The 24,223-nt window shown below is 37.9% G+C and overlaps 1 protein-coding gene across 8 annotated transcripts in view; it reads left to right on the plus strand.

The window, feature by feature from the left end:
• The window catches only part of TTLL7 (tubulin tyrosine ligase like 7), a 231,913-nt gene that overhangs the window by 59,994 nt on the left and 147,696 nt on the right, over nucleotides 1-24,223 (plus strand). For all 8 annotated transcript variants that reach the window (XM_074266394.1, XM_074266399.1, XM_074266400.1 and 5 more), the window contains 6 exons: nucleotides 8,287-8,487; nucleotides 8,649-8,780; nucleotides 13,156-13,277; nucleotides 15,135-15,202; nucleotides 21,800-21,958; nucleotides 23,437-23,653. In XM_074266394.1, coding sequence (XP_074122495.1) covers nucleotides 8,463-8,487; nucleotides 8,649-8,780; nucleotides 13,156-13,277; nucleotides 15,135-15,202; nucleotides 21,800-21,958; nucleotides 23,437-23,653 — 723 coding nt within the window. In that variant the 5' untranslated portion in view covers nucleotides 8,287-8,462. The remainder of the gene's footprint in view (nucleotides 1-8,286; nucleotides 8,488-8,648; nucleotides 8,781-13,155; nucleotides 13,278-15,134; nucleotides 15,203-21,799; nucleotides 21,959-23,436; nucleotides 23,654-24,223) is intronic.

A 24,223-nucleotide genomic window follows, 5' to 3' on the forward strand; every position in this document is an offset into this window, starting at 1 on the left:
TTGAGACAAGTCATTGTATTTATAAGCAACCTCTTTTAATAACCCATTTTATTTGAACACACAATGAGTGGTGCCAGTGTGTTATTGTTATCTCAATTGTTCTGAATGATGTCAGCTGTTCAAGATCTAAGCAGCTGTGTGTTTTGAAATCTATTGTGAGTTGCTTGGCAGAGACTAGAGAAAAAAGGGCAATTTTGTTTTTGGAGAAAGCCTTTGGGAGGTAACTAAAGTAATGTTATTCATCTGAATAGACTTCTCCCTTGCTCCTATGTCTCATCAGTCACATAGTCATTTTTGTGTTGTAGTCATTACAGTATATGTTGGTCTTCTTTTTATTAAGACTATGAGCTCCCTGAGGGTAGGGAACTTGGTTTATGAATCTATCTCCACCAGTACCTACCACAGTGTTTTGAACACATCAGACATTTGTTTGATTTTTAGTAAGCCTCAAAAAACTTTTTATTAAAGAAGAACCTTTCTTCTTCATATCTTCTTTATCCATTTATTTCCATTTTCACTGTTGTCACTATGTTACTTAACCATCTGAGAACTAGCCTCCTCACTGGCTTATCTGGGGTCTCTTTGTCCAGTCTGTTTTCACTTAAATCTGACCAGATTGATCTTGCTAAAACCCTGCTTTCATCTTGCCACTATCTTGCTCAGAAATCTTTAGTTACTCCTAACAATTTGTAAAACAACCTTTTTGAATTCTAAGAGAAGCTTGATTTGAAAGAGTTGGCTACTGGGAAGTGAATTATTTGGGTCTCACCAAAATAATTGCTTATTATTCAATAATTATTATTCAAATTCAATTATTATATTCAGAATAAGATTTGACTAGGGCTTGGAGGGATTGGTAGAGATAATAATATTCTCCTGGATAAAATCATGGACATTTTGATGCAGAAGACAACTGACATCAGACAGAATTTTAGAAAGAGAAGACATCCTCGTGATTTTCCAGTCCAACCTTACTGTTCGATAGAAAAGAAATCCATACCTCCACGAAGGATAGGTAGTTTGCTTCGAGTTACACAGGTAAAGTTAGTGGTAGAGTCCACTTTCCCACAATTCTTATTATTCTTGTTACTATTATTCTTATAGTCCACATATATGAAGACATCCTGTGATCATATCCCTTCTCTTCATGCACTTGTCCTATGCAAGCTAGCCCACTGAAAGTTGTTCCACCTGTTTGATATCAGTCTTTAACCTTTGCCTTTGCCTCAGGGTGTTCCCCATTACTCATAACTAATATATTCCCTGCTCAAATTCATCTTTCAGACTCCCTCAGTTTTTTAAAAGGTCTTATTCAATGCCATTACCCAATGGTCTTTCCTGACAGTCTTGGCCCCTCTGTTGCTAGCATTTTTTTCTTTCTTGAAATTATTTTGTAAAATTTGCTTATTTTCCTAGAAAGATTGGAAGTTTCTTGAAAGCAGGAGCTACTTTCATTAAAAAAATATCCTTACCATTTGGGACAGTGTCTTTCTTTATTAGATATTCATAGTTAGGGTGTTGGATTGGAATTGGAAAGATGACTTCAAATCTGGTCTGAATATTGTGACACTGGGGAGATCTCTCTGTACTTCTCTCAGCCTTAGTTTCCTCATGTGTGAAATGAGAGTAACAATAGCATCTATCTCCCAAGGTTGGTGTGAGGAACCAGAGAGAAGCATGCAAATCCTCAAGTACATTACAAGTGCTGGCTATTAGTGTTATCAGCAAGCACTTAGTATGTGTTGAATTGAATGGACATAAATGGAATACTTATCAAATTGTGGATGGCAGGAACTTTAGAGGAAGCCTCTTTTAAGATTTATAAAGTGCTTTCCTCAAAACAATCTCGTGAAATGGGGAAGGCAAATCTGATCCATCTTCTTTTTGCTGAAGTTTATTTAGTGAGGCTCAGGGATTTGTCCATGATCCCACCACAACAGTTATGGGTAGAAGCTGCAATTCTAACACATGTTTCTTGACCCAGAGTCCATTATTCTTTCTACTACTTCAAACCTTTTAATAAGCAGGAATGATGGAACAAAATTTCATTCCTTGCTACAGATTAAAACACACACACATGCAGAATGTAGGAATGCGGCTTGATAATTCATGGCCTAGGAGTTTTAGTACACTGCAGACTTAGTTTGATATGGCACCTAAATGTGGAAATGAGGTCTTGGATTGTTTTAATCAAGTATCCAGAATGAATCTATAGTTTTACAGGAGTGTGTTGTGATTAGATATCTATAATTTTGTATTAGATTCTGAGAACTATAGTTCAGCAGGGATATTATACTAAAGTGGGTCTGAAAGTGAATGACCAGAATGGTGGAGTTTTGGAAACCACTTCAAAAGAAAATAAAAAGGACTGGGCAGGGAAGTAAAGTATGATAGCTGACTCTAGAATGTTAGATCTCTGTGTATGTATATAGATATATACATATATGTGATATATAAAAAATACATTTCTATCATTTCCTTTAGCTTAGAACAAACGGGCTGGGAATCAAGATGCATGTTTTAGCTCACTTAAGAATGCTCAAATAACCTGTTAGTTTTACATGAGATGGGTTCTCTGCCACTGTATATCTCTGAGGCATTTGAACTCCTCTGTAGAAAGATTTTATGTTTAAATAGGAGTAGGACTAGATGACCTTTAAAGGTCCCTTTCCACCATGATATTCTATTTGTAATATAATGGTTGGACATTAGGAAGATGAAGGGCCAAGACATATGGCTTCCAGCTGCCTCCTAGTGTGAACAGGTGGGATAGATGCCCTACAGGGGCTCCTCTCTGCTACCAAGGCTAAATCCCTAGTTGAGTTACAGTCTGGCAGCATTTACCCTCCCCGCTCTCTAATGTTGGATATTTCCCCCAGAGGCCTTGGGTTGCCAGTAGACACATGATTCAATTAGTGGCCTAGCCTGAATATTGACAGTTATATCACTTCTAAGAAATCCCTAAGGATCTCACCTTCAGAACAAGAGGTACCCCACATTAAAGTAAGGAAATAGGTCTGGTAGAATGTAGAGAATGGGATATTTATCGCTAGGCTCCTTAACTTGTATCCCCATATGTGAGACCTTAGTAGAGCTGATCTCCTATTAAGTTTTCCACAAGCGTTATAATAGTAAAATTATAATAACACCAGACTTTCTCTACCTTAACTGAATTTGTGTGATAGTGCAAGGGGCAAAGGGGAGATACCAGATTTGGATGTCTAGGGATATATGAGGAAAGAGAGAACATGAATGGAGGGGTGTTGAAGAAGGATCTAGGAAAGCTTTGCTTCATGAAGACAAATCTCTTCAGCTGCTCCTTGATAGGATTACAAGTATGAAAGGGGGGAACATAAGTGATCTCCACTCAGAGAGGACATACCACCATGCAGAAATTCATATATATAGTGTGTGTGTGTGTTACTGACTTTCAGCATTCCCTACTTTGGTTAATTATTGGCATATTTTCTTGGTGGCTTGAGCAAATCTATAATTTGGATGCTGTATCTATGGCCTACCACCCTGCCCAGATGCCTTACAGAGTCTATGTATTTTCCTTACTCAGGTAGACTTTCTTTACGGTCCCTTAGATTTCAGTCCTCTCTCTGATTTTTCATCTGCCCCCACCCTAATTTCTTCATTGCTCAGTAAACTGCCCCCAAAGTCAGCAAGACTCACTGCGATGTTCCTGCAAGGAAATTATTCTGCCTAAGCTACCTTATCAAGCTTAGCAGGCCATCCCATAAGTAGGGTTGAAGAAATTAGGGTTTCTCTAAATCACTGAGGCAGAGGTAAAGTATATATTGAGGGTGTAAAATGTTCTTACTTTTCAAAATAAGAATTTAACTTTAAAGATTGCAGTTTCTTCTCCAAATTAAATTTCTAATCTTTAAAATTGAAGTGGGCAGAAAATGTGGTAACTTTCTGGTTTCTTGTAGCTATTGTTGGTGCCTCGCACTTGCATTCTTCAGCATCAAGATGGGATTTGTCAGAGCTTTTGAAAGATTATGAACTTTGATTTTTAAAATACATTTTTTTCCTTTTGGGAGAAAAAGTGTGTACACAAACACACATACATATCTTTATCCTCCATTTTTCACCTTGACTCAAAATACTAAAATAAGATATACATTTTTTTTTCAAAAAAGTCAGAGTTTGCCTAACTGGATCCTGTGTAAGAGCTCTTTAGAGGCTATCCTTCTCTTCTAGTTTTACCTGCCTAACCTATTTTCTGATGAAGGGAGAAATGTTGCCACTTTGTTTTAGAAAGTGAACATTGCAAAAAGCAGCTTGTTGCAGTGAAGGGCACTAGGATTCTGGAGCACAATCATGGTCTGCTGCCGTGTTACAGAAGGGACTGAAACCTCTTTACTTCTATTGGAAACTGGGTGGTTTTGTCATCTCAAATGTCTTGCTTGCTAGAACTCACTGAAAAGAAATCAGATATAACATAACAGTAGATGTTTGCAGTTTTTGAAAACCTGTGCAGTTTTATGTGGAAATGTCCAATGCAGTCATTAGAATGTCAATATTCTTCCATGGATCAGAGAAATGTGAAAGCTTTGAAATGACATCAGAATTAGAAGCAGAATTCCTGTCTGGGTGTTAAACCATAACTCTCCTTCTCTCCTCCTCCTCCTTCTCTCCTCCTCCTCCTTCTCCTCCCTCCTTCTCTCTTTTTTATTTTGATACAAAATAAAGCCTTTTTCTTGTTGTTTTTGCTATCTCTTCAAACAGCAACCTTAAATGTCTGGTGAATTGGAGTTAGACTCTTCTTGTGGATACATTAGCCAATACTTCTTTCAAATACTTATTGACATTGTCACCTACTTTTACTGAATTAAGTACTTTGTTGCAGTAAACAATACCTTTGTTTACTGCTGCCTTGCCAGAGCTGGTAGACTAGAAATACTTTCACATTAAAACAGTTACCTCCCTTGGGGGAGCTAGCAAGCTGGCTAAAGGAAACTCATTCTTTAGACTGATGCTCTAAAAAAAAAAAAAAAATTCAGTCTACTTCCAGAATGAAGTGACCCCAGCATAGCAATCTTTGATTTGAAATGTTGTGAGTTTAGGACATTAGATTCATCCATACTTCTAATGAAGTCCTCAAAACCCTCTCCTAAGCACAGTCTAATTGGGTTGGGGGATTATTTGCCTGTTTGATTATCTGTGCCACTGATTTTTTAGGATGGCTGAGAAATCATAAAGCTCTATGATTGGGATGAATGGGATTGGAGAAGGGCACTTTATGAACTGGGTTGTCTCAGATTAGATTTATGTGTTTGCATTACTTGGAGGGTGAGTCTAAGCTCATGCATTTTTACAATATGCATTGTTACATGATGGAAAGCTCCTTAAGGGTAGGAAAGTTTTCATTTGGTTTTTTCCCAGAGAATAACACTGTAGTTTGAAGCTAGTACCGAATATATGTTTTAATCGATTTCATAATTATGAATTTTCATAAGAACTGATTTCAGTTCGTTTTTTCAATATATTTTGGCAATTGGTCTTGAAGTTTTCTGGAGAGTAAAAATAAAATAAAATGAAAAAACTGTGTCCTCAGACAATCCCACTCAAAAACAAATGGAGCTCTTAAGTGCCTTCAATAATGAATCTCATCAGGGATAAAGTGCTGGAGATGTTAGGTTACATTTTAGTGAGCTGTGTTTTCATTAGCATTACCATTCCAGCTTTGCAATTTGTTGGTTGTATGACCTTGGACAAGTTGCACATGAACTCTGGACCCCAGTTTTCTCATTTTAAAAAGGAGAGAATTGGAGCAGATGATCTCCAGGTTCTCTTCCAGAGAGATCTTATTATCCTATGAACAACAAATATTGATCCAATCAGCATTAAGTATACAGCATTGTGGACTGGGTGTGATTTGCTATTTTTTGAAAGCAGCAAAAGCCTTTAATTAGATTCAGCAACTTGATTTCAACATTTAAGGAGTCCTTCCTCCTTCAAAATATTGTCTTTAGGAACTATCTTAGGATGCTTTTAATAGAAGTAAGAAAAATACAGTAGTAAATGCAAACAAACAAACAAAAAAAACCCAACAACCCAAATACATACTGAAAGTAGACACATAGAATCACTGGGTGGGAGGCAAGTTGAAGGTCATTTTGTTACAAGTTCCCTGTGTGATAGCTGAACTGTTAATAGTATCCTCGGCAAGTGGTCATCCAACTTCTGCTTAAACTTTTCCAGTGACAAAGAGCTTGCTACCTTATGAGACTTGATTCCATTTTTGAAAGAGACCAACTGTTAGAAATATCTTCCTTAGACTGAGCCAAAAGCCACCTTCGTGTGATTTCCACCTGTTGGTTTTAGTTCGCCTCTCTGGAGCCAAGGATAATAAATCTAATTTGTCTTTCACATGACAGTACTTCAAATATTTGAAGACCGATATCAGATCACCCTGAAAGTCTCTGGTTCTTTCAACTGATCCTCTTATGACATAGTTTCAAGGCCTTTTACCATACCCATCACCTTCCCCTGGATGTGACCCAATTTGTCAGCGATTCTTTGGATTCCTAACTTCCTCTTTGCATGTGGATGGTCTCCCTTCTTAGTACATAGCAACCCCTTCCCAATCTTTTATCTCAGGAGGCTTTTATTTTTGTCCATGTTTTTTCTGTATCTTCTTGAAGATCAACTGGAAGCATGTCTCCTATTTTTTGAGTGTCTTGTGTATACTTGGGCTATATACTTGTCATCATTTATTCTCCCAGTGGATAGACCTTTCTAGTTATATACTGCCTTTAATATGTTCTGTGCCACTTCTTATGTGCATGTTGCTGTTTGTAAAACATTCTTCAAAGCCTCCCTCTTGCCTCCATATGTCTTTTGGGTTGCATTTAGATGAAACCTTTAATAAGTCCTTGACGTGGGTGAGACATGGTGCTAGGCATCCATCATGTAAGGATGTAAAACAGCATAGCTTCAGCCTTCAAGAAGCTTTCATTCTACTTGAGGGACTGTGGGGAAGAGGGAGCTACAATACAAATGGAAGTAAATAAAATTCAAGGTAGTGTATGTATTATAGGACCAAAGACTAGATTCAGATCAAAAAGTATTATGGAAAACCTGAGGAGAAGAAGAATATTTGAAATTGTTTTTAGCTATATGGCATTAATTGGTGTGGTGTAGTAAACAGTTGGCCTCAGAATCTGAGGACCAGAGTTCAAATCCTACCACTAACATTCTGGCTGTGTGGCCAAACCAATTGCCTACCTTCTCGGCAACTCTGAGTGGCTAGGAGATTCTAAGGTGCAGAAAAGGTACTGACCTATTTTGGGGAGAGGGAGCTTCCTCATCCATATGTGTTACTTAAAAACTCATGAAAAAATAAGCACAAGTTCAATACTTGAAAGATAGGGAACTCTCTAGGACAGTTCGTCTGCATAAGTCAAAGGAGTTTCCACATTGGGAATTAACTCAAATACCGAAATGCATCATTGAATCACAGCTCTAAACTAAAGGGACAGAGGAGGCCCCAGACCATTTTACAGTTGTGGAAATTGAGACCTAGAGGGGGGGGAAAGGATTTGTCCAAAGGTATCTATCTGAATTCTTCTGAGTACTCCCTCCCTCAAATGAAAAAGAACTTAACTCTTCCATACCCAGCCATTCTTCAAATCTTATTGTCCTTGTCCTCTTATAAGTTCAGATTAAGACCGGTGTCCCTCCCCTTTCTCCACCTGCACTCTCTCACTCCTCCTCTTTCTCCAAAGTACAACATAGAGAGGTGAGATTGGAGTGATTTAGGAAGTAGTTAGAAGTGGCCAGAAGCCATTTACTATTCATTATGGGCTCATGGACTAGATGAGGTGAGATTTAAGAGGCTCTTCATGGTCAGTCAATGGTCAGCCTCTAGCACTTATTGACTACTCCTTGTGTACATAATCCTGTGCCAGGATCTGGAAAGAATGAAAGGTAGAAGGCTCTGGCAGGGAGGATCAGTAATTCTATTCCAGGAAAGTGGGTGGCTTTTGTGAAAGGTAAGAGGAAGAGGGAGGTAGTCGGTGGACAGAGGTGCATCACTCTGTCTGGAGCCAGCCTTTCGGCTGGGAGTGGGTAAGGAACGAAGAATTGGGACAGCTAGTGCAGGGCCTGGGAGCCCGGCTTCATATTGTTCTTCTATAACAAGGGACCAGAGTACCAAATTCTGGCTAAAATAGGATGCTTGGCATTGTTGAAGAACTTTACATAGGACTTGCATTTGTCTCAAAATATGTTTTGTAGTTTCTGAAATTAGAATTATCTTCTTTTTCCTTATAGGTATCTCCCTATTCCATTATTTAAACTTTCTGGAATCTAAAGATTTTTCCACTGAGATGGTATGATAAGAGCTTTTGGTGATTTTAGGCCATATCTAAATTGGGCTGATGCAGAACATACTGTTTTAAGAGCTTGGGACAGCATTCACACTCTGCTTCTCAATCATCAGAGGTATAATGCCATCCTTGCCTCACGAAGGAGGTAAGTATACTGATTGAAGCCCACTCTTTTAAGTACAACCTTTGTGGTGAATCACCCTCAAAATTTCGAGTCAGAGGGAAAAATTGAGGAATAACTTTGGAATCCTGTGAGTGTGAACTGGTCTGTTTTAATGATGTTGAGCTATTGTCTTTCTTTTGTAGACATTCAAGGGCCCTCTCACCTAGGTCTGGACACTGAGTTGTCTTATGAAAGCAAAATTAAAAGGAAGGTCAGAAAGAAGAAGAAAAATGGCTCTATTACAGCAAATGTTTCTGGCACAAAATTTGAAATCGGTAAGTATGTATTTTATATTAAAAGGATTTTCATAGTTGCCATTGAGCTGAACATTTAGCCAATGTGGGATTTAAAGGTTAAAGGAGACCAGAAAGAAAAATGAATAACTCTTGTTACTAGAATGTATTTTGTTCCCCCTTTTAAAATTTGCTGTTTTATGAGGTATTTAATGCATCAATAAACAATTATTATTACTGAGTTTTGAATAAATGTCACTTGTTATGTTGTTTTTTCTATCTAAATTCTTCTTTCTGTATAAAATAATGGCTCTAAAACTTTGTAAATATGTTCTAATTATGAAACAAAGAAAAACTAGCATGCTGGAGCATTTCTTATCCCAGGATTAGAATCATTTTGAAATTTAGCTTTGTTATTTAAAAAAAGCTGCAGATCTCATTGGGTAGTGGATAGGGGGCTCATGTTGGAGTCAAGAAGCCCCGGATTTCAGTCCAGCTCCTGAAGCTACCGATCATGTGACTATGGATGAATCCTTTAACCTCTGAGTGCCCAGGGTAGTGGCTTAGGTTTTTAGTGTTATTGATGAGTTGCTGCATTTCATAGGTGGAAGGAATGTTTTCATACTGATGGGTCTAGTTCTAAGACTAGATCTTGGACCCACAAATGCGAAAGCTAATGGACAGTGTCAGTTCTTTAAACAAAGCTTTTTGTGTGGGCTCAGCTGCGGCATTATAGAAAGCTAGCTTCTGATTCTGAGTTGGGTTCTAGTTCCCCCTCTACCACATTAACTATATGATCCTGGCCAAGTCACTTAATTTCTCATTGTTCAAGACAGTTCTTATGAGACTAATTATAGAAAAGGTGCTCTCCTGTATTTGTAAGGAGTGTCCTTGGCTTGAAATCCCAGGTCAAAGCTCTACTCTCTGATAAGGGGTTTTTATAGGCTTAAAATTGTGTGAGTTACTCAAGAGGCTTCCCTGCTTATCCCATACTTTCATGTTCATGTGAAAATGCCTTGTTTAGCTATGTGATAGTCACCTGAAGTGAAGGTCTTGCACTGGCAGGATTGTTCTTTTCCTTGGAAATCTCTTAAGTCACCAGCTTCTTCTTAAGTCCCATCCCAAATTTTTTGAGAGTATTTGAAAAATGGAAGGTGAAAAACACCTTCTTTAGGGTTTGGGAACCTTAGGGATTGGGAAGAGGGACCTGAGAAATTATTTAAATTACCCCACTCAATCGATAGATGTTGCACAACTAATCAGGAACAGAGCTAGAATATGGACAGTAGGCTCCCAATTTTAGCCAACTGTATTCAATCCTTATAACCCTGAACTTTTCAGTAAAGTTTCATAATAAATGGGAGGATTTAGGGAAGGGCAGAAAAAATTTCTAGAATTTACCATGTATATAAGAAACAAAAAATTAAGAGATTAATTAACTACATTATATATCTGTACTTATTTCATAAATATCTTCTGTATCACTTGAGAAGTTTTCCTTAACCCCTGGTGTCATAGGTACTCCGGGTCAGGAATGCTTGCACTAACATAACACCGTGCTGCCGCTTAGAGTTAGTAGCTTTAAAGTGAAATACTTTTCATTGGATCACCAGTGAGGCCTGTGGAGGAACGGTTGGCATGTATGCCTTTCATTTTTTCCAAGAATCAGGACATCAATACTTCAAGGGTCTAATTTCACTGCTGTGGGTACTTTCCCCATGGACAGACCTTGCAGCCACTTCATGCCTTACAAGGTGGTCTTTTGGAGTGGCTGTAGCCAAAAAAATTTATCACCTTGCAGCCAACCCAGTGATGAGGCTCTCCAAACTTAGCTAGGCTGGTCTTCAAAGGCCAGGGGAGAGTCTGGGCCCATTCTTTCCAGCCAGGGTCACCTTCACACCCTAGAGCTAGTGTATCAGATGAGGGCTTGGGTGGAGAAGGGATCCCTGAACTCTTTGCAGATGCTTCAGACTTATTCAAAGTACTTCTTTCCCCAAATTTTCAATACAAAATTCGGGATAGAGGGAGGGGTAGGAGGGTGAGGAGAGAACATAGTACACTGTTCTCGTACCAGGGTCCTTGTCTGCCCTCACCCTCGACACACTTCATTAATCTTTAAGATTCTTTTTCCATTTACTAGAAAACAGTGAGTCATCCATACTTAATCAGCAGCCAGTGGCAAAGTTAATTGGAATTGAGGTCCCCTAATAGTTCTCGACTGTCCCAGTTGCAATCTGAAAATTGTTTCATAGAGTAAAGGAGCTTTAAGAAAGACATTAGGATGTAAACTATATGCTGTGTTTAAAATACTTGTAAACCTTAAAGAAATAGGAACTTTTGTCCTACAAAAGAGATGTGATTGGAGAGAAGAGAGAGAGAGACACACAGAAGGAGAGGGAGAGGAAAGGGAGAAGGAGAGAGATGCTTTTTCTAGGGATGGAAAAGTAGAGTTGCCAAAGATGATTTCCTTTCCTTTCAAGTTTCAGGTCATACAAATTCAGACTTGGAGCCAGTTATACTGAGTCCAGACCCTGACTCTGGGTCCCTGGATTCCCGGGGACTCTTAGTTCTTGAGAGTCTTTGCTGTACTACTTCCTATAGTTCATTGAAGGGAAGGAAAGAAGCAGCTATTTACATACATACATACATACATACATACATACATACACACCCACACACATACACACACACAAAATCTCTCATTTTCCTTTCCACAGCCTTAGGCAAACAACCCAGTTTAATTCTTTGCTGGTCTTGATTAGGCAGAGGAGGTATAAATACAAAGAACTTTTGGATTGGCTGGTTGAATGAGCTTTATGTGCACTTAAGTGACTGTCCATCCTTGTAGGTCAAGCCTGGGTTCCCCACAGGTAGGAAGAGGCAGATCTGAGGTACCTCCTAGGCCACAAGAAAGAGTAGGGATTTTTTCAGTCTGGTCAGACCCTTACTTTGGGATGCCAAGATTGTTTCCAATTGTTTGTTTTTGCTGTTACAGCTAATGCAGCTCTAAATGTTTTCACACAGATAGCTCTTTTTAATGATACCCTTAGGGTATATATTAACAGTGGTGTTATTGGGTAAAAGTTTGTGATTATTTTTCTAACTCTTCTATATACTCTTTGACCTGACTCTTAGGCAAGTCACTTAACCCCTTGTCATCTGCTTTCTCAACTATAAAATGATAGGGTTGGCCTTGATAGTCTCTGAAATCCCTCCAAGCTTTAAAATACAAGGAGTCATTGATTCTATACTGATCTTTTTATTTGGAAGTGTTGGTCAGAAAGATGTTCTTTGCATTGTATAGTGGTCATCTGAATTCAGACTTGAGTATATTTCGGGACTTCAATTAAGTAGCAGTTTGATTCAAATTGCATAGTAATTAGGAAATTCTAATCCACTAACATCTTTTTATTTTTTCAAAAGAAACATCAGTTTTAAGATGATGATGTTAAGTCGGAGGCTTTGATAAAGAATAGGGGAGCCTATTCTCTTTTTTACTTGACTGTCCTCACAATCTTGTTTTGAGGCATCATAATGAGAGAGAGATTGGTGGAACTTACCTGCCATCTCTTATTAGTCGGAAATTTACCTGATTCTTCTAATGGGAATCTCTTGATATTTCATCAGAAAAATTGATTCCCTTCTAATTACTGATTAGGTATAGTACACCAACAAAATTAAAAAATTTTAAATTGCTATATATTGTTCATATATTAGAATTCTAATGAACCAAAAAAATCTTCAGCTTTGGGCTTCCCCCATTATTCTCAACTACATCTAGGGCAGTGTAAAGTGTGATGTTGGGGTCAGTCACTAATATACAGATGAAGCTTCTCCTAATACTTGGACATTTAGACCAGAATGAGGGTTAAGGAGAGACTTGTGTCAGGTCAGGGGCTCCCCATTGGGACCCTTGTTCAACCCCTGACATCTTAGTTCAGCACAGCTGCTATGATCCTGAAGACTAAAAATAATCCTGCCGAGGGAGGGCAATCTACAATGGAGTGCAGGGTTATTTTTTACCTTGGTCCTTCTGGAGCTAGTCCATGATCAGGGATAGGGCATAAAAGCACAATCCCCCTAACAGAAGTGGTATATCTGGTCCCAGTTATGGTCCTAAATGATATCAGTTGTCCCTTTAGCAATTGTGCAGGAGTTAGGGCTCAACAGATAAATTTTGGGGGCCATCTGGAAAGAGCTTTCATTTCCCATTAACCATACTGATTAAATTGTATCTACAGCTAACCACTCTTTTTGATAATAAAAATATGAGTTTTTTCTTGGATGTTTTCCAAATTAAATATTATAGGGTTAAGGCAAAAAACTTGGTGAATCTATCTTGGATGTTTTCATGATGCCTTTATTTGTGAAATGTTTTTATTACATTATTTGATGTCAATTTAACTATTATTTGCAGTTCGTGTAGTAATAGATGAGATGGGATTTGTGAAAACTCGAGATGAAGATGACACAAGTAATCTCATATGGTGTGATGCTGCTGTTCAGCAGGAAAAGATTGCAGAACTACAAAATTATCAGGTGAGAAGGAAGTATTGGGATGGCTTTTAATTGGCAGCTTTCTGAAGGCAGGGACCATTTTGTCTAAACTTTGTATCTATTAAGCACAGTGCTCTACACACAATGCCATTGTTGATTGAATGATGAATGAATTACATCTTAATTTGCTTTCAAGTTAGAGGAATCATATCTAGCTCTAACTATATGTATATATGTAGGTATACACACACACAGACACAGACTTTTATTCACAGAACTTTAGATAAATTCTTTATCTTCTGAAGACCTCAGTCTCCTTACTTACAAAATGTAGAGGTTGGAACATATGATCTCTAATATACCTTCCAACTTTAAATTTATTTTAAGATCTTTGATTTCCTTCAAGAACATAAGATTACCTCTTAACTACAATGTATCATTAGAGGGGGACTTCAAGCTTAATAGAAATACTAATATAGAAATACTAATGAGGGATATTTATATGGCACTTCAAAGTTTATAATTTCTTTTGCATGTTTTATTTCTTTATTTCCAGGACACATTAATAGCTACTATAGATGGCATGATTCTAATTTTAAAATTAAGGAAATTGAGGTTTAGAGAGAAATGTGATTGGCTTATAGTTTGTAAGGGCCAGAGGCAGGATTTGATCTTATTTCTCTATGATTCCATGTCTCACACTTAATCTCTTAGAAGAAACTGCCTTGGCATCTCTAATTCTGAGCACCTTGCTCTGCTGAAATCTTCTTTAGCAATGAATTCTACTCAGTTGAGTGATTCACTCTTTTTGGTTCTTGCTCATTTCCTCCATTTTGTACATAACTCTCAATTTTTTGGACTTCTAGGGAAGGTTTGAGAGAAGAATAACATATTTGGCTCAAGCTTTAGCCCTGTCTCAGAGATATAAGCTTGGAGTGAGAGGCCCTGGTTTGGAACTGACTGTATCTGCTATGAGGCCTTAGGCAGGTCACTTCTTTGTTCTATGAGCATCATAGAGATAAGCTTGTTCTTCCAAGCCTGCCTCCATGAGAATGTGAAGTAGCTCCTCTAGAAGCTGACAAGCCTTTTTATAAGAGCACCATCATAGCGGGTTGTCCTTGTGGAGTTGTTGAGCACAAAATTGTGATTTGGAAACTGGGGCTTTTCTCAGATCCCCTTGGGTCTCCCATTCCAGCCTGGTGCAGTTATTTTGTTTAAAGACATCAATAGTTTTACTGAAAGTTAAGCACAAAAACACACCAAAAATCAACATGAATGATGGTCAAGGTGTTTACATTTTGAAAAAAACTTTTTACTATAGTATATTATATACTTACAATTCATGGTTGACTTTAGAGACAAGTCATTGTTGGATCTGGAACATCACTGGCTTTCTCTACAGTTCTCTAATGACTTATCTATGATAACCCAGAAGTATCAGACCAAAAAAATCTTTCAGGCTCATGAATTGTTGTATTTAAGGCTGGAAGGAGCCATAAAGATCATCCAGTTCAGTGTTCCATTTTATAAACCGTGAGAAGACAAGAGGCTCACAGAAAGGAAATGACAATGAGTAATAATTAACCTAATGAAGATTTGAACTGAGTTTCTTAGACTATAAATCTATTGCTCCTTATCATATTACTTAATAGAGAATGAGAGACAGACAGAGACAGAGAGAGACAGAAATCACTTGATCCAGATCCAGAACTTGAACATTTGTATAAACTGCATGTGATTGGGAAAAAATAAAGACATTCTTTCTTTCTGCTCTGTGTTTTTACAAGATTCTTGACTTACATAAATATTAAAAGCTTATTTATGAAGGTTATATAAATGAACAAATATATGATTAGAAACCATGAAAATACTAATGCTTCCTTATGTTTTATTTTTCAGAGAATCAACCATTTTCCAGGAATGGGTGAGATCTGCAGGAAGGATTTCTTAGCAAGAAATATGACCAAGTAATTGTATTTTTGTTGTAATAGAAAAAAGCTATTTGGAATCTTTATTGTGAACATGATAGTACTAAATTACACTAAATCACATCAACTCTAAAAAATAATGATTCGCTGGCAAGGAACATTTAAATTTTTTCTCTTTCATATGTCAAACAGTGTCTGCACATTTGGTAAATACTTGTTTGAATGCCAGTCTAAAAAACTTCCAATGACTATGATTTGTTGGGCAAGGTCCTGAATAGTTCTTGAAATAACCCATTTCCTATGGAATCATTTAGCATGGCAGGAAAACATGTTAAAGGCTAATGATATTCATTTCTCATATTGAATGAGTGTCAATATTTCTTTAGGATTCTTGTATGGTGTGTGAGCACCTGCTGTTTATTTCTTTTTATTCTTCTAAGGTGCTTAGTCATAAAGTGAAAGGATGCATTATTTGCCCCCTGAAGAGACAAAGATAGCTCCTTCTTACCAAAAGGATAAAATGCAAGCTAGCTCTTTGGCTTTTAAGACCTCTGTCATTTGGCTCTGTCCTGCCCTCCTAGTTGTGCTTCCTTTACATCCTCTATATTCTAGATAGTTCCCAGAATTTTGCTTACATCTTCTTGGTCTTTGTGGATTCCTCTCGGCTCTCCTCAATATCTTCTGTGCATACCCTTTGCATCTTCATCTGTTGTTCCTTCTTTCCCTTGGAATATCAGCACCAGAGCTGTCCCCTCTGTGAAGTTTTTCTCTGAAGAAGAGCCTGAACCAGATTTAAAAGCAGTTGGGAAATATGAACAAAAGTAGATAGAACATACATGACATTCCATTCAAAAATTAAGGTAGCTAATTTAGAGATTAGTGGTTCCTATATCCATTTGAGCACTTGGTTCCACAATGCTTGGCTCCTATTGCACTTTACCTAATGCTGTACCTCTCTCTGTTTTTTGTCTCCTTTTTTGGATTGCAACATTGTAAAAGGAGGATTATGTTGTTTTCATCTTTATATCTTTTGTGACTTGTACACAGTAGGGACCTAATGAAATTATTGAATTGAATTAAATCTTTGACGTTTTAGAATAAAAATCTAGGAAGTTTAAAATACTTAAAACATACATAGTATTTAAGAAGCATTTTTCTTTTTTCTTTTTTAGATGAATGTTTTTCCTAAGCCATTTGTTAATTTATTTGCAATTGGGCTTAATTTAGACAGGTAATTAATTGGAATTACTTAATAATTTTAAAATACTTTTTACAAAATTTAAGAGCTTGATTTGTGGAAAAAACTACAGTTAGATCCCTTGAAACTCTCAACTGTAGCGCCTCTTATCTTTATCTAGGCATTACTAGGAACACTTCTGTGGGCTCACCCCTTGTGAGGAAAATACTGGTTGGAGTTGATCACTTGTGATGAGGATAATGAGTGGAGGCTAGCCACTTGTTGGGGTCCCCTCAGGGGCTTCATACCTTGAGAAGGAGTGTGATCTAGATAACTTCTAAGATCTTCTCCAACTTTAAGAACTTAAGACTCACATTAGCTTCCTAGTTCATACTTCTCTGAAAAAACCCAACAACTTAAAAGTGCATTTCCCCTCCATCACTTCAGCAGCAATCCAGAATTGTTGTGGAGATCAATGTTTCTAATTGCGAGTGGACGTTTCCCTGTGATAGGACTGCCCAGCTTTACTGATCTCTGGGCACGTTCCTTTCATTGTGACTCCATCTGAGGTTCTTTGGGCACAGATACTGCCCTGGTTTTTGACATTTTCTTTTCTAGATGAGAAAACTGGGACAAAAGGTTTAAGGGACTTGCCCAGAATCTAAGGTTGGTTTTGAACTCAGATATGTCTACCTGTTCCTAGGTTTGTGCACCATGGCGCCACCTAGCGACCCGTCTGCCTCTTTTTTTTTTTTTTTTTTTTTTTTTTTTTTGAGACTTGTGCTGCTTTTCCATCCCCAAAGTGGTCCAGGTTGTAGCTTATTAGATGGGATAGCCAGCTCTGGCTGCTTAGTTTTACACCTGTCTCACAGACGATAACACTTAGAAATGCCTTTTGTTTTCCTGGTTGGGGTGAGAGAACAGCCTGGATAGGCTATTTTACAATGCATCTAAAAAGTCAGATCAGCGCTTTCCTTGGCTCTTGCCAGTAGATACCCTCCTCACCTTTTCACCACCACCATCCCCAGGAAAGTCAATAGGTGCTTAGATCCAAGGTCCAGTGGCACTGAGGAGTCTGATACTTGAATTATCTGCGTATGATGGTGGTCAACATATAGAAACATACAGCATCGTTGTCAGGGTCAAATGAGATACTGAATAGAAGAAGACCCTGTTTTGCTCTATTGTTATAGCCTATATACTTTTTGAGGGTTGGTAAGATAACAAAAGACATATGAAAGGGTCCCCAGGGAAGAGCATTCAGAAACTGGGCAGAGCAGATGTGGCTTGAATCTCTTATTGACTCTTTTAATTAAATTCAGCATTTATTAAGCATTTCCTCTGTATGAGGAACTCTCCTAGGTGCTAGGAAAGAAAGGCAAAAGGAGGCTGCCCTAAAAGTGCTTAAAATTTAGTATGTGCCCAAATTAGTATCATGCAAGGTAAAATGCAATGAACACAAAGCACACATTGTAAGAAATTTAATCAGAGAAGTGGCTTCCCTTCAGAGAGCTCCCAAGAGTTCACAAGTGAACTACCATGAAGGAGGTACCATGTGAGCTGGGTAACAAGTCAGAGCTGGACTCCAGGGGATCCTTGCTGTAGAGATGCTTTAGGGATCATCCAGTACATCTTCCTACCTCCCCCAACCCTTCTTTTTACAGATGAGGAAAATGAAGCCAGTGGTGTTCAATAACTTGGCCAAAGTTACAAAGGGGGCAGGAAGAGATTGGATTTGCACCCAGGCTTCCCAACTTCAAACTCGGGGTTATTTCACCCGACTGCCTCTCAAATACCTAATAGGACAAAATGCCAGATTATTTTATAGTTGATGAGGGGGAAAATGACTTTATCTGCTTGTTCTCCACAATAACTTGTGAAAATATATCAGGAAGATAATTCTATAGTCCTGTAGCTGCTACAGAACTTCCCAAAGTTTGAAAATACATGTGAAAATACATTAGTGGGAGAATAGTTTTCCGTCTTAATTTGAGAGCAAGTATTTGAGAGCAAGTAATTAAAAAACTCAAGTTCCTTCTGGAGGGAGAGAGTTCATCCTTCTCATCTCTGCCCTAGTTCCTGGGGCAAGTCAGAGAAAATCCCAGAATGCTAGAATGTTAAATTTGGAAAGATCCTTGGAAGCACAGGTGCCCTGATCCCTCCTTTGCCATCACCCCTGACAGTCACCCCGCTTTGGCTTGAGGACCTGGGGGGGGGAAGCTGCCACTCCATTCCATTTTGGGACTTTGCAGAGTGTAGGGAATTTTTCATGACCTCAAGCCTAAATCTGCCTCTTCACAGTTACCACCTGTAGTGGGGCCCCTTAGGCCAAGCAGAACAAGCCTAATCCCTTTTCCACGTGACTGCCCTTTAAATACTTTAAAGTAGCTAAGGCAGCTATCATGTCACCCTCTCCCCCTCCCCCAAGTCTATCTTCCAGGTCCTTCAACCAATCCTCACATGGCATAAGCTGGAGGCCCTTCATGCCATGTGGGGCAGGGGGAGAGGTCAGTGCTAGAAATAACGGTTTGAGAGTCATCTGCATCGAGGTGATACTTGAAGCTTGTCCAGCCAGGCTTCCAGGCACCCTGCATGGGGGCTTTGGAGAAGGAAAGAATGGGTTTGATATTTGAAGCCCTTATTTGGCATGGAGCCCACATAGAGTCTAACTTCTATTCTACAGAGAGTCAAAGACTAGAAATGTCATAATAATAGCTATAGACTAGACTTACATCTCAAGCCAAGGTTTCTTCTCAGAATTGTGCTGCAAAACTGCTGCATTTTCTCTGAATTAATTTTTAAATATAAACTTAATTATATAATTCATCATATTCATCATATTATAAAAATGAGGCTATGTATTTAGTGTGTAAAATATTAGTATCCCCTTAGATTTTTAATTTGTATTGTAAATTGTAAATGTATTCTTTCATTTAGAAGCTAGGGTGTGAAATATTTTCATATTTAAAGCTCCTCCTATTCACCCAGGAATATCGAACATTTAAATCCTAACCAGTCTCTCATTCAACACGACTCCATGGAATTCTCTTTGAAGATAAAATGATTCTATATTAGATGAGCAAATACTGACCCTGTATTACATAAATAGAGGCAACCAAATTACTTGTTATAGGTCACCTCCTAAATCTGGGTGGGATGAGGGGAAAAAACAACCACTGACACTACCAAAACCCCCTGTCTGATTTTGAAATTCTCAAGTCTTTTTAGAGACCAGCCCACATACTTTCCTTGAATATTTTCTGAGGCTGATTCTTGCCAGATTACCTAAATAGATTTCAGCTCTGATTTCTTTTTTGGTGTACATTTTTATTTTATATTGGACTTGGCATTTTAAAAGTTGATACTGTACCATTCAAAACAGTACATCATGAGTTTTAAAATATACTGAATTATGTCTTTAGTCTAATCTCATTTCATAGTCTATATCTTGTGAAATATGTGATAATTCATTAAAAAATGTTTTGTGAATAGAAAGAAACATATTAGTTGACATGCCTGTAATGGTATCAGATAATTTTTATATAATTGTCAGAAGAATTGTCAGGATCAGTCAATTATACTGAATTTTAGAGCTCCTTGGCTATGTTCTGAATTAGAAAGCTGTGGTTGGCAATTAGTGGAAGCAGAACTCTGGTGAAGTTCTCTCAAAGAAGCATGTGAAAACAATGTGAAGGTACCTCAAGTCCCCAGGGAGGAAAGGAAATATAGGATTCATTCAAGGGACAATGATTTGTCTTTCTCTTTTTAGTCTCCACATGTATTTCCTCACCTTATTATTCTTGGCTTTCAGTTTCTTCCTTTCCTCAAAAAAGGATACTTAATTATAACATGATTCATTTATCTTCAGATGAAAACATTTCAAGTCCACAAATGTTTATTAAGTATTTACTGTGTGCTGTGTTTGGTAATATTATTAATCAACAGCATTCTTCCACAATCATATTATTGAAAGGGGGCCATGTGGTTTAGCCAACAGAGATGTCAAACATCAGCGGTCTGCACAATTCTAGAGTGCTGCCCCAATCAGAGTGAAATATAATTGGGAAATGTTAGACAAAATACACACACACACACACACACACACACACACACACACACACGAGAAAATAAAAAATAGAAGAGGGGAGGTGAACTGGGACTGGATCTAAGAGACAGGGGAGGAGGGAGTATTGAGAAGGCAGAAAAGGGAGGGTTGTGAGTGAGGAACAGTGAGTTGGCCACTAAGGTAGAATTGCATTGTAAATGGAGGGATACACTTGGTGAGAAGGCTGAAAAGGGAGAAAGGGGACAGAATGGGAAAGGCTTCAAGGGATGGTGGAGGTCACCAGGAGCCACTGGAGCTTGGAGGGGATAAGGTAGTTAGATGTAGACTTTGGGAAAACCATTATTGCAGCTCTGAGGAAGATGGGTTAGAGTGGGAAGAGGCTTAAGGCAGGGAGCTCGATCAGGAGGAGATCTTGAGGTTCTGAATGTGCAGTAGATAGAAGGGGGGTATGGGTAAGAGTTAATGAGTTGGGTCCAAGTGAGAGTGTAAAGCCTTGGTAACTGGGAAGAAGGAGACGTCCCTGAAAGTCTTTGGGAAGGTGGGAAGAAGGTTTGGTGAGAAGGAAAAGGAGCTATGCTTTGGACAAGCTGAGTTGAGGATGTCTACAGGACATATCTAGTAGGAGACATCTAATAGGTACTTAGTGATGAGCTTCTTAGAGAAACCAGTCATCACCATGGATTGCTGATTTTACTTTACAAAGTTTGCAGAGTCTACAAATGACTTTGCTACATTACATATGTAATGCTAGAAGGTAGGTATTACAGGTAATGTTATCCCCTTTTCATAGATGGGAAACTGAAGTTCAAAGTGACTAATGACTTTCTCCTGGCCACACAACTCCTGGATATCCAGAACAACATTCCAAACCAATTTGCTCCTGATTCCAAGTTCAGTGCCTATTCTTGTATTGCCATAACAATAGCTCACATTTTTAAAGTGGTTAGAGTTTACCAAACTCTCTCCTAACATCATTAATATGTAAATTGGTTAATGCCTGGTTCAAATCCAACTTTGGACTTGAATAAGTTGTCTGACTCTTGTGCAAGCCCTTTGGTATCTTCTTTTTGCCTCAGGTTCCTCAATCTCTAGATCCAAGTGGTTGGATTTGACAGCCTCTGAAGCCCTTTTTAGCTTGAAATCTGTAATCTTATGATCCTGTGATTCCTATTTTCATATGAAGAAATCAAGACTCAGAGATAATAAAGGATTTCTCTAGGTACTCATGGCTGAGCCTGGAATCAAATTCAGACCTCTTGTGACTTTTAGGATTCTCTTCACAGAATACTTTTCTCTTTTCTATTTGTATTAAGTGCAGTCACAATCCCAGAGGCAGAAAACTTTTTTTAAAGGTTTGAAAAAACTTTTAAAAATACTATTCTTTTATTCACAGAATGATCAAGTGCAATCCTCAGGAATATACTTTTATTCCCCGAACATGGATCTTCCCATCAGAATATACTCAGTTCCAGAATTATGTAAAAGAACTGAAGAAAAAACGGAAACAAAAGACGTTTATTGTTAAACCAGCAAATGGTGCAATGGGTCATGGGTAGGTCATCTTGAGCCTTGATATTGAAGTGGTATGCATAGGATGCATTTGGGGAAAAAAAAATCTGTAAGTGGCAATTTGCTCACAGTTTTGGATGGATGGGGGCAAATCTATTTTTAAATACTGATATGAAGGTTTAATATGCCATGTTTTCCATCATATTCTAATATTTTTTGGTATGTCAATTAAAAAGTAAACAATTCAAATGGGAGTTCTATGCTAGAGAAAGAATTGCCTTCTGAAATTTTTTCAATTAAAAACAAAAACAAAAACACCCTCAGTTTCCATAATTTGATTTTTGATACTCTATGTCAGATAAACAGTAGTAAGGATTATGAAATTTAGAAAAGGAAATGCAGTCTTGTTTGTTAAGCATAGTTCCACTTTCTCATCATTATGAGATCTTAGAAGAACATGGAAAAATATATTAAAGTTTCCAGGAGCACAGAAGTGATTTGAGAACTCAGAATGTAGTTTAAACTTTAAATAGTCTTGTTAATTATTTTGAAAAGAACTTTTAGCTCATATCTCTTATTTGCAAAGAACACATATACATATAAAATAAGGCTTTTCGAATTCTAGCCTTTTCATAATGTTTTAAATTAAATCAATACTTCTGAAGATCTGTGACTTAATGCGGCTACCTCCTTTAGGAAGGAGATTGTCACTTAAATGGTTTTGCTAGTTGCAGATTCTTCCCTGCCCCCCAGTTTGTTGCCTCATTGCTGGGCTTCAGAGGGTGCGAGTCTTTTCTGCACTTAGTTTGGCTGGGTCCATCTCCTCTGCAGGGATGAATTTCAAACCCTTCCAGGCACCAAGCCTGACCTAGCCTTCTAGGTAGAGTAACGTCACTTCCACAGCATAAGACCTTGAAGTGTGTAGGACTTTGAAAGAGAATGTTTAGCTTATCTGTTCATAATCCTATGAAAAGAGATAATTCATAATGTAGCTGTCATATATCCGGGGGTTCATGGTCGCTTCTTTAATTTGTTTACAGAATAATCTAAGGCTTTTAATACAAAGTACTTAACGATAGCAAATAAATGTTGAGTCTGTGACAATATCACCATTATTAATTTTAAGAAAATGGACATGTATTTGCTCAGTCATGTTCTTAGAGATGTGCAATGTCAGTTGAAGTTTTAATTCCATTGACTGAGCAGAATTGACTCTTCCTTTTGCCAGTACCAGAGGAAATATACTCAATTCTAACAAATTGAAATGCTCTGAAATGTCCTTGATTTACATGATAAAGAAAAGGCATTTATTTCAATAATGCAGAATTACTATATTAAGCCCTTTTTTCCCCTTTGAGAATATGCAGTGATTTTTTTTTTCAAATCAGTTTTCAAAAGAACCTTAGAAAGGAAAATAGCCTTCTGGTGTTTTATAGTTATAGGACCCTTCTCTTTTGAATGTGTCTGACAATTTATTTGTACCTCATTTCATGTTATCTTTTTTTTCTTTTTCAAATCCAGGATCTCTTTGGTAAGAAATGCTGAAAAACTGCTTGCTCAGGACCACTTAATTGTCCAGGAATACATTGATAAGCCTTTTCTTATGGAAGGCTACAAGTTTGATTTACGAATTTATATTCTGATAACATCCTGTGATCCATTAAAAATATTTTTATATCATGATGGGCTTGTGAGAATGGGGACAGAGAAGTATAGTCCACCTAATGATACAAATTTGGTAAGTGGTGCTAGGGTGAATATATACCCTTAAAAACAAAATGTAATGCCGTATGTTCTTAAGTGGAGATGAAGCAATCATTTCTTAAAGCTATTTTGATCTGAGACAAAAAGCATATATGTCAAAAATTCTTTCAAGTGATACTTTATCTCATTATGGTTATATATTGGAACTTTTACTAACCCTTATGCAAGTTGCCAACAGTAACATATTGCTCATCCTGGAAGCACATATAGTTAGCCTTTCAGTGATGATGTAGAAGATAAGATCTGATGACCTTTTTCATTGTTTCTGTGGCAGAAAAAGAAAAAGGGAGAGGGAGAGGAGGAGGGGAAAGAGGAAAGGGAGAAGGGGGAAGAGGGAGAGAGAGGGAAAAGAGTCTTTTCCAAAATTAATTGTGATAATAATTAATTATAAACATGATTCCTCTTTTGTGGGGCATTTTGTGCTAGTGGATAGAAGGTTGGAGTGTAAACCAGGAGGAACTGGGTTCAGAATCTCACCTCTCTCATTTCTTAGCCATTTGACTGTGATTTTGTTGTTCTGTCACTTCCAACTATTCATGACCCC

The sequence above is a fragment of the Sminthopsis crassicaudata genome, chromosome 4 (assembly GCF_048593235.1).
Source record: "Sminthopsis crassicaudata isolate SCR6 chromosome 4, ASM4859323v1, whole genome shotgun sequence".
In the NCBI taxonomy this organism is placed as follows: domain Eukaryota; kingdom Metazoa; phylum Chordata; class Mammalia; order Dasyuromorphia; family Dasyuridae; genus Sminthopsis; species Sminthopsis crassicaudata.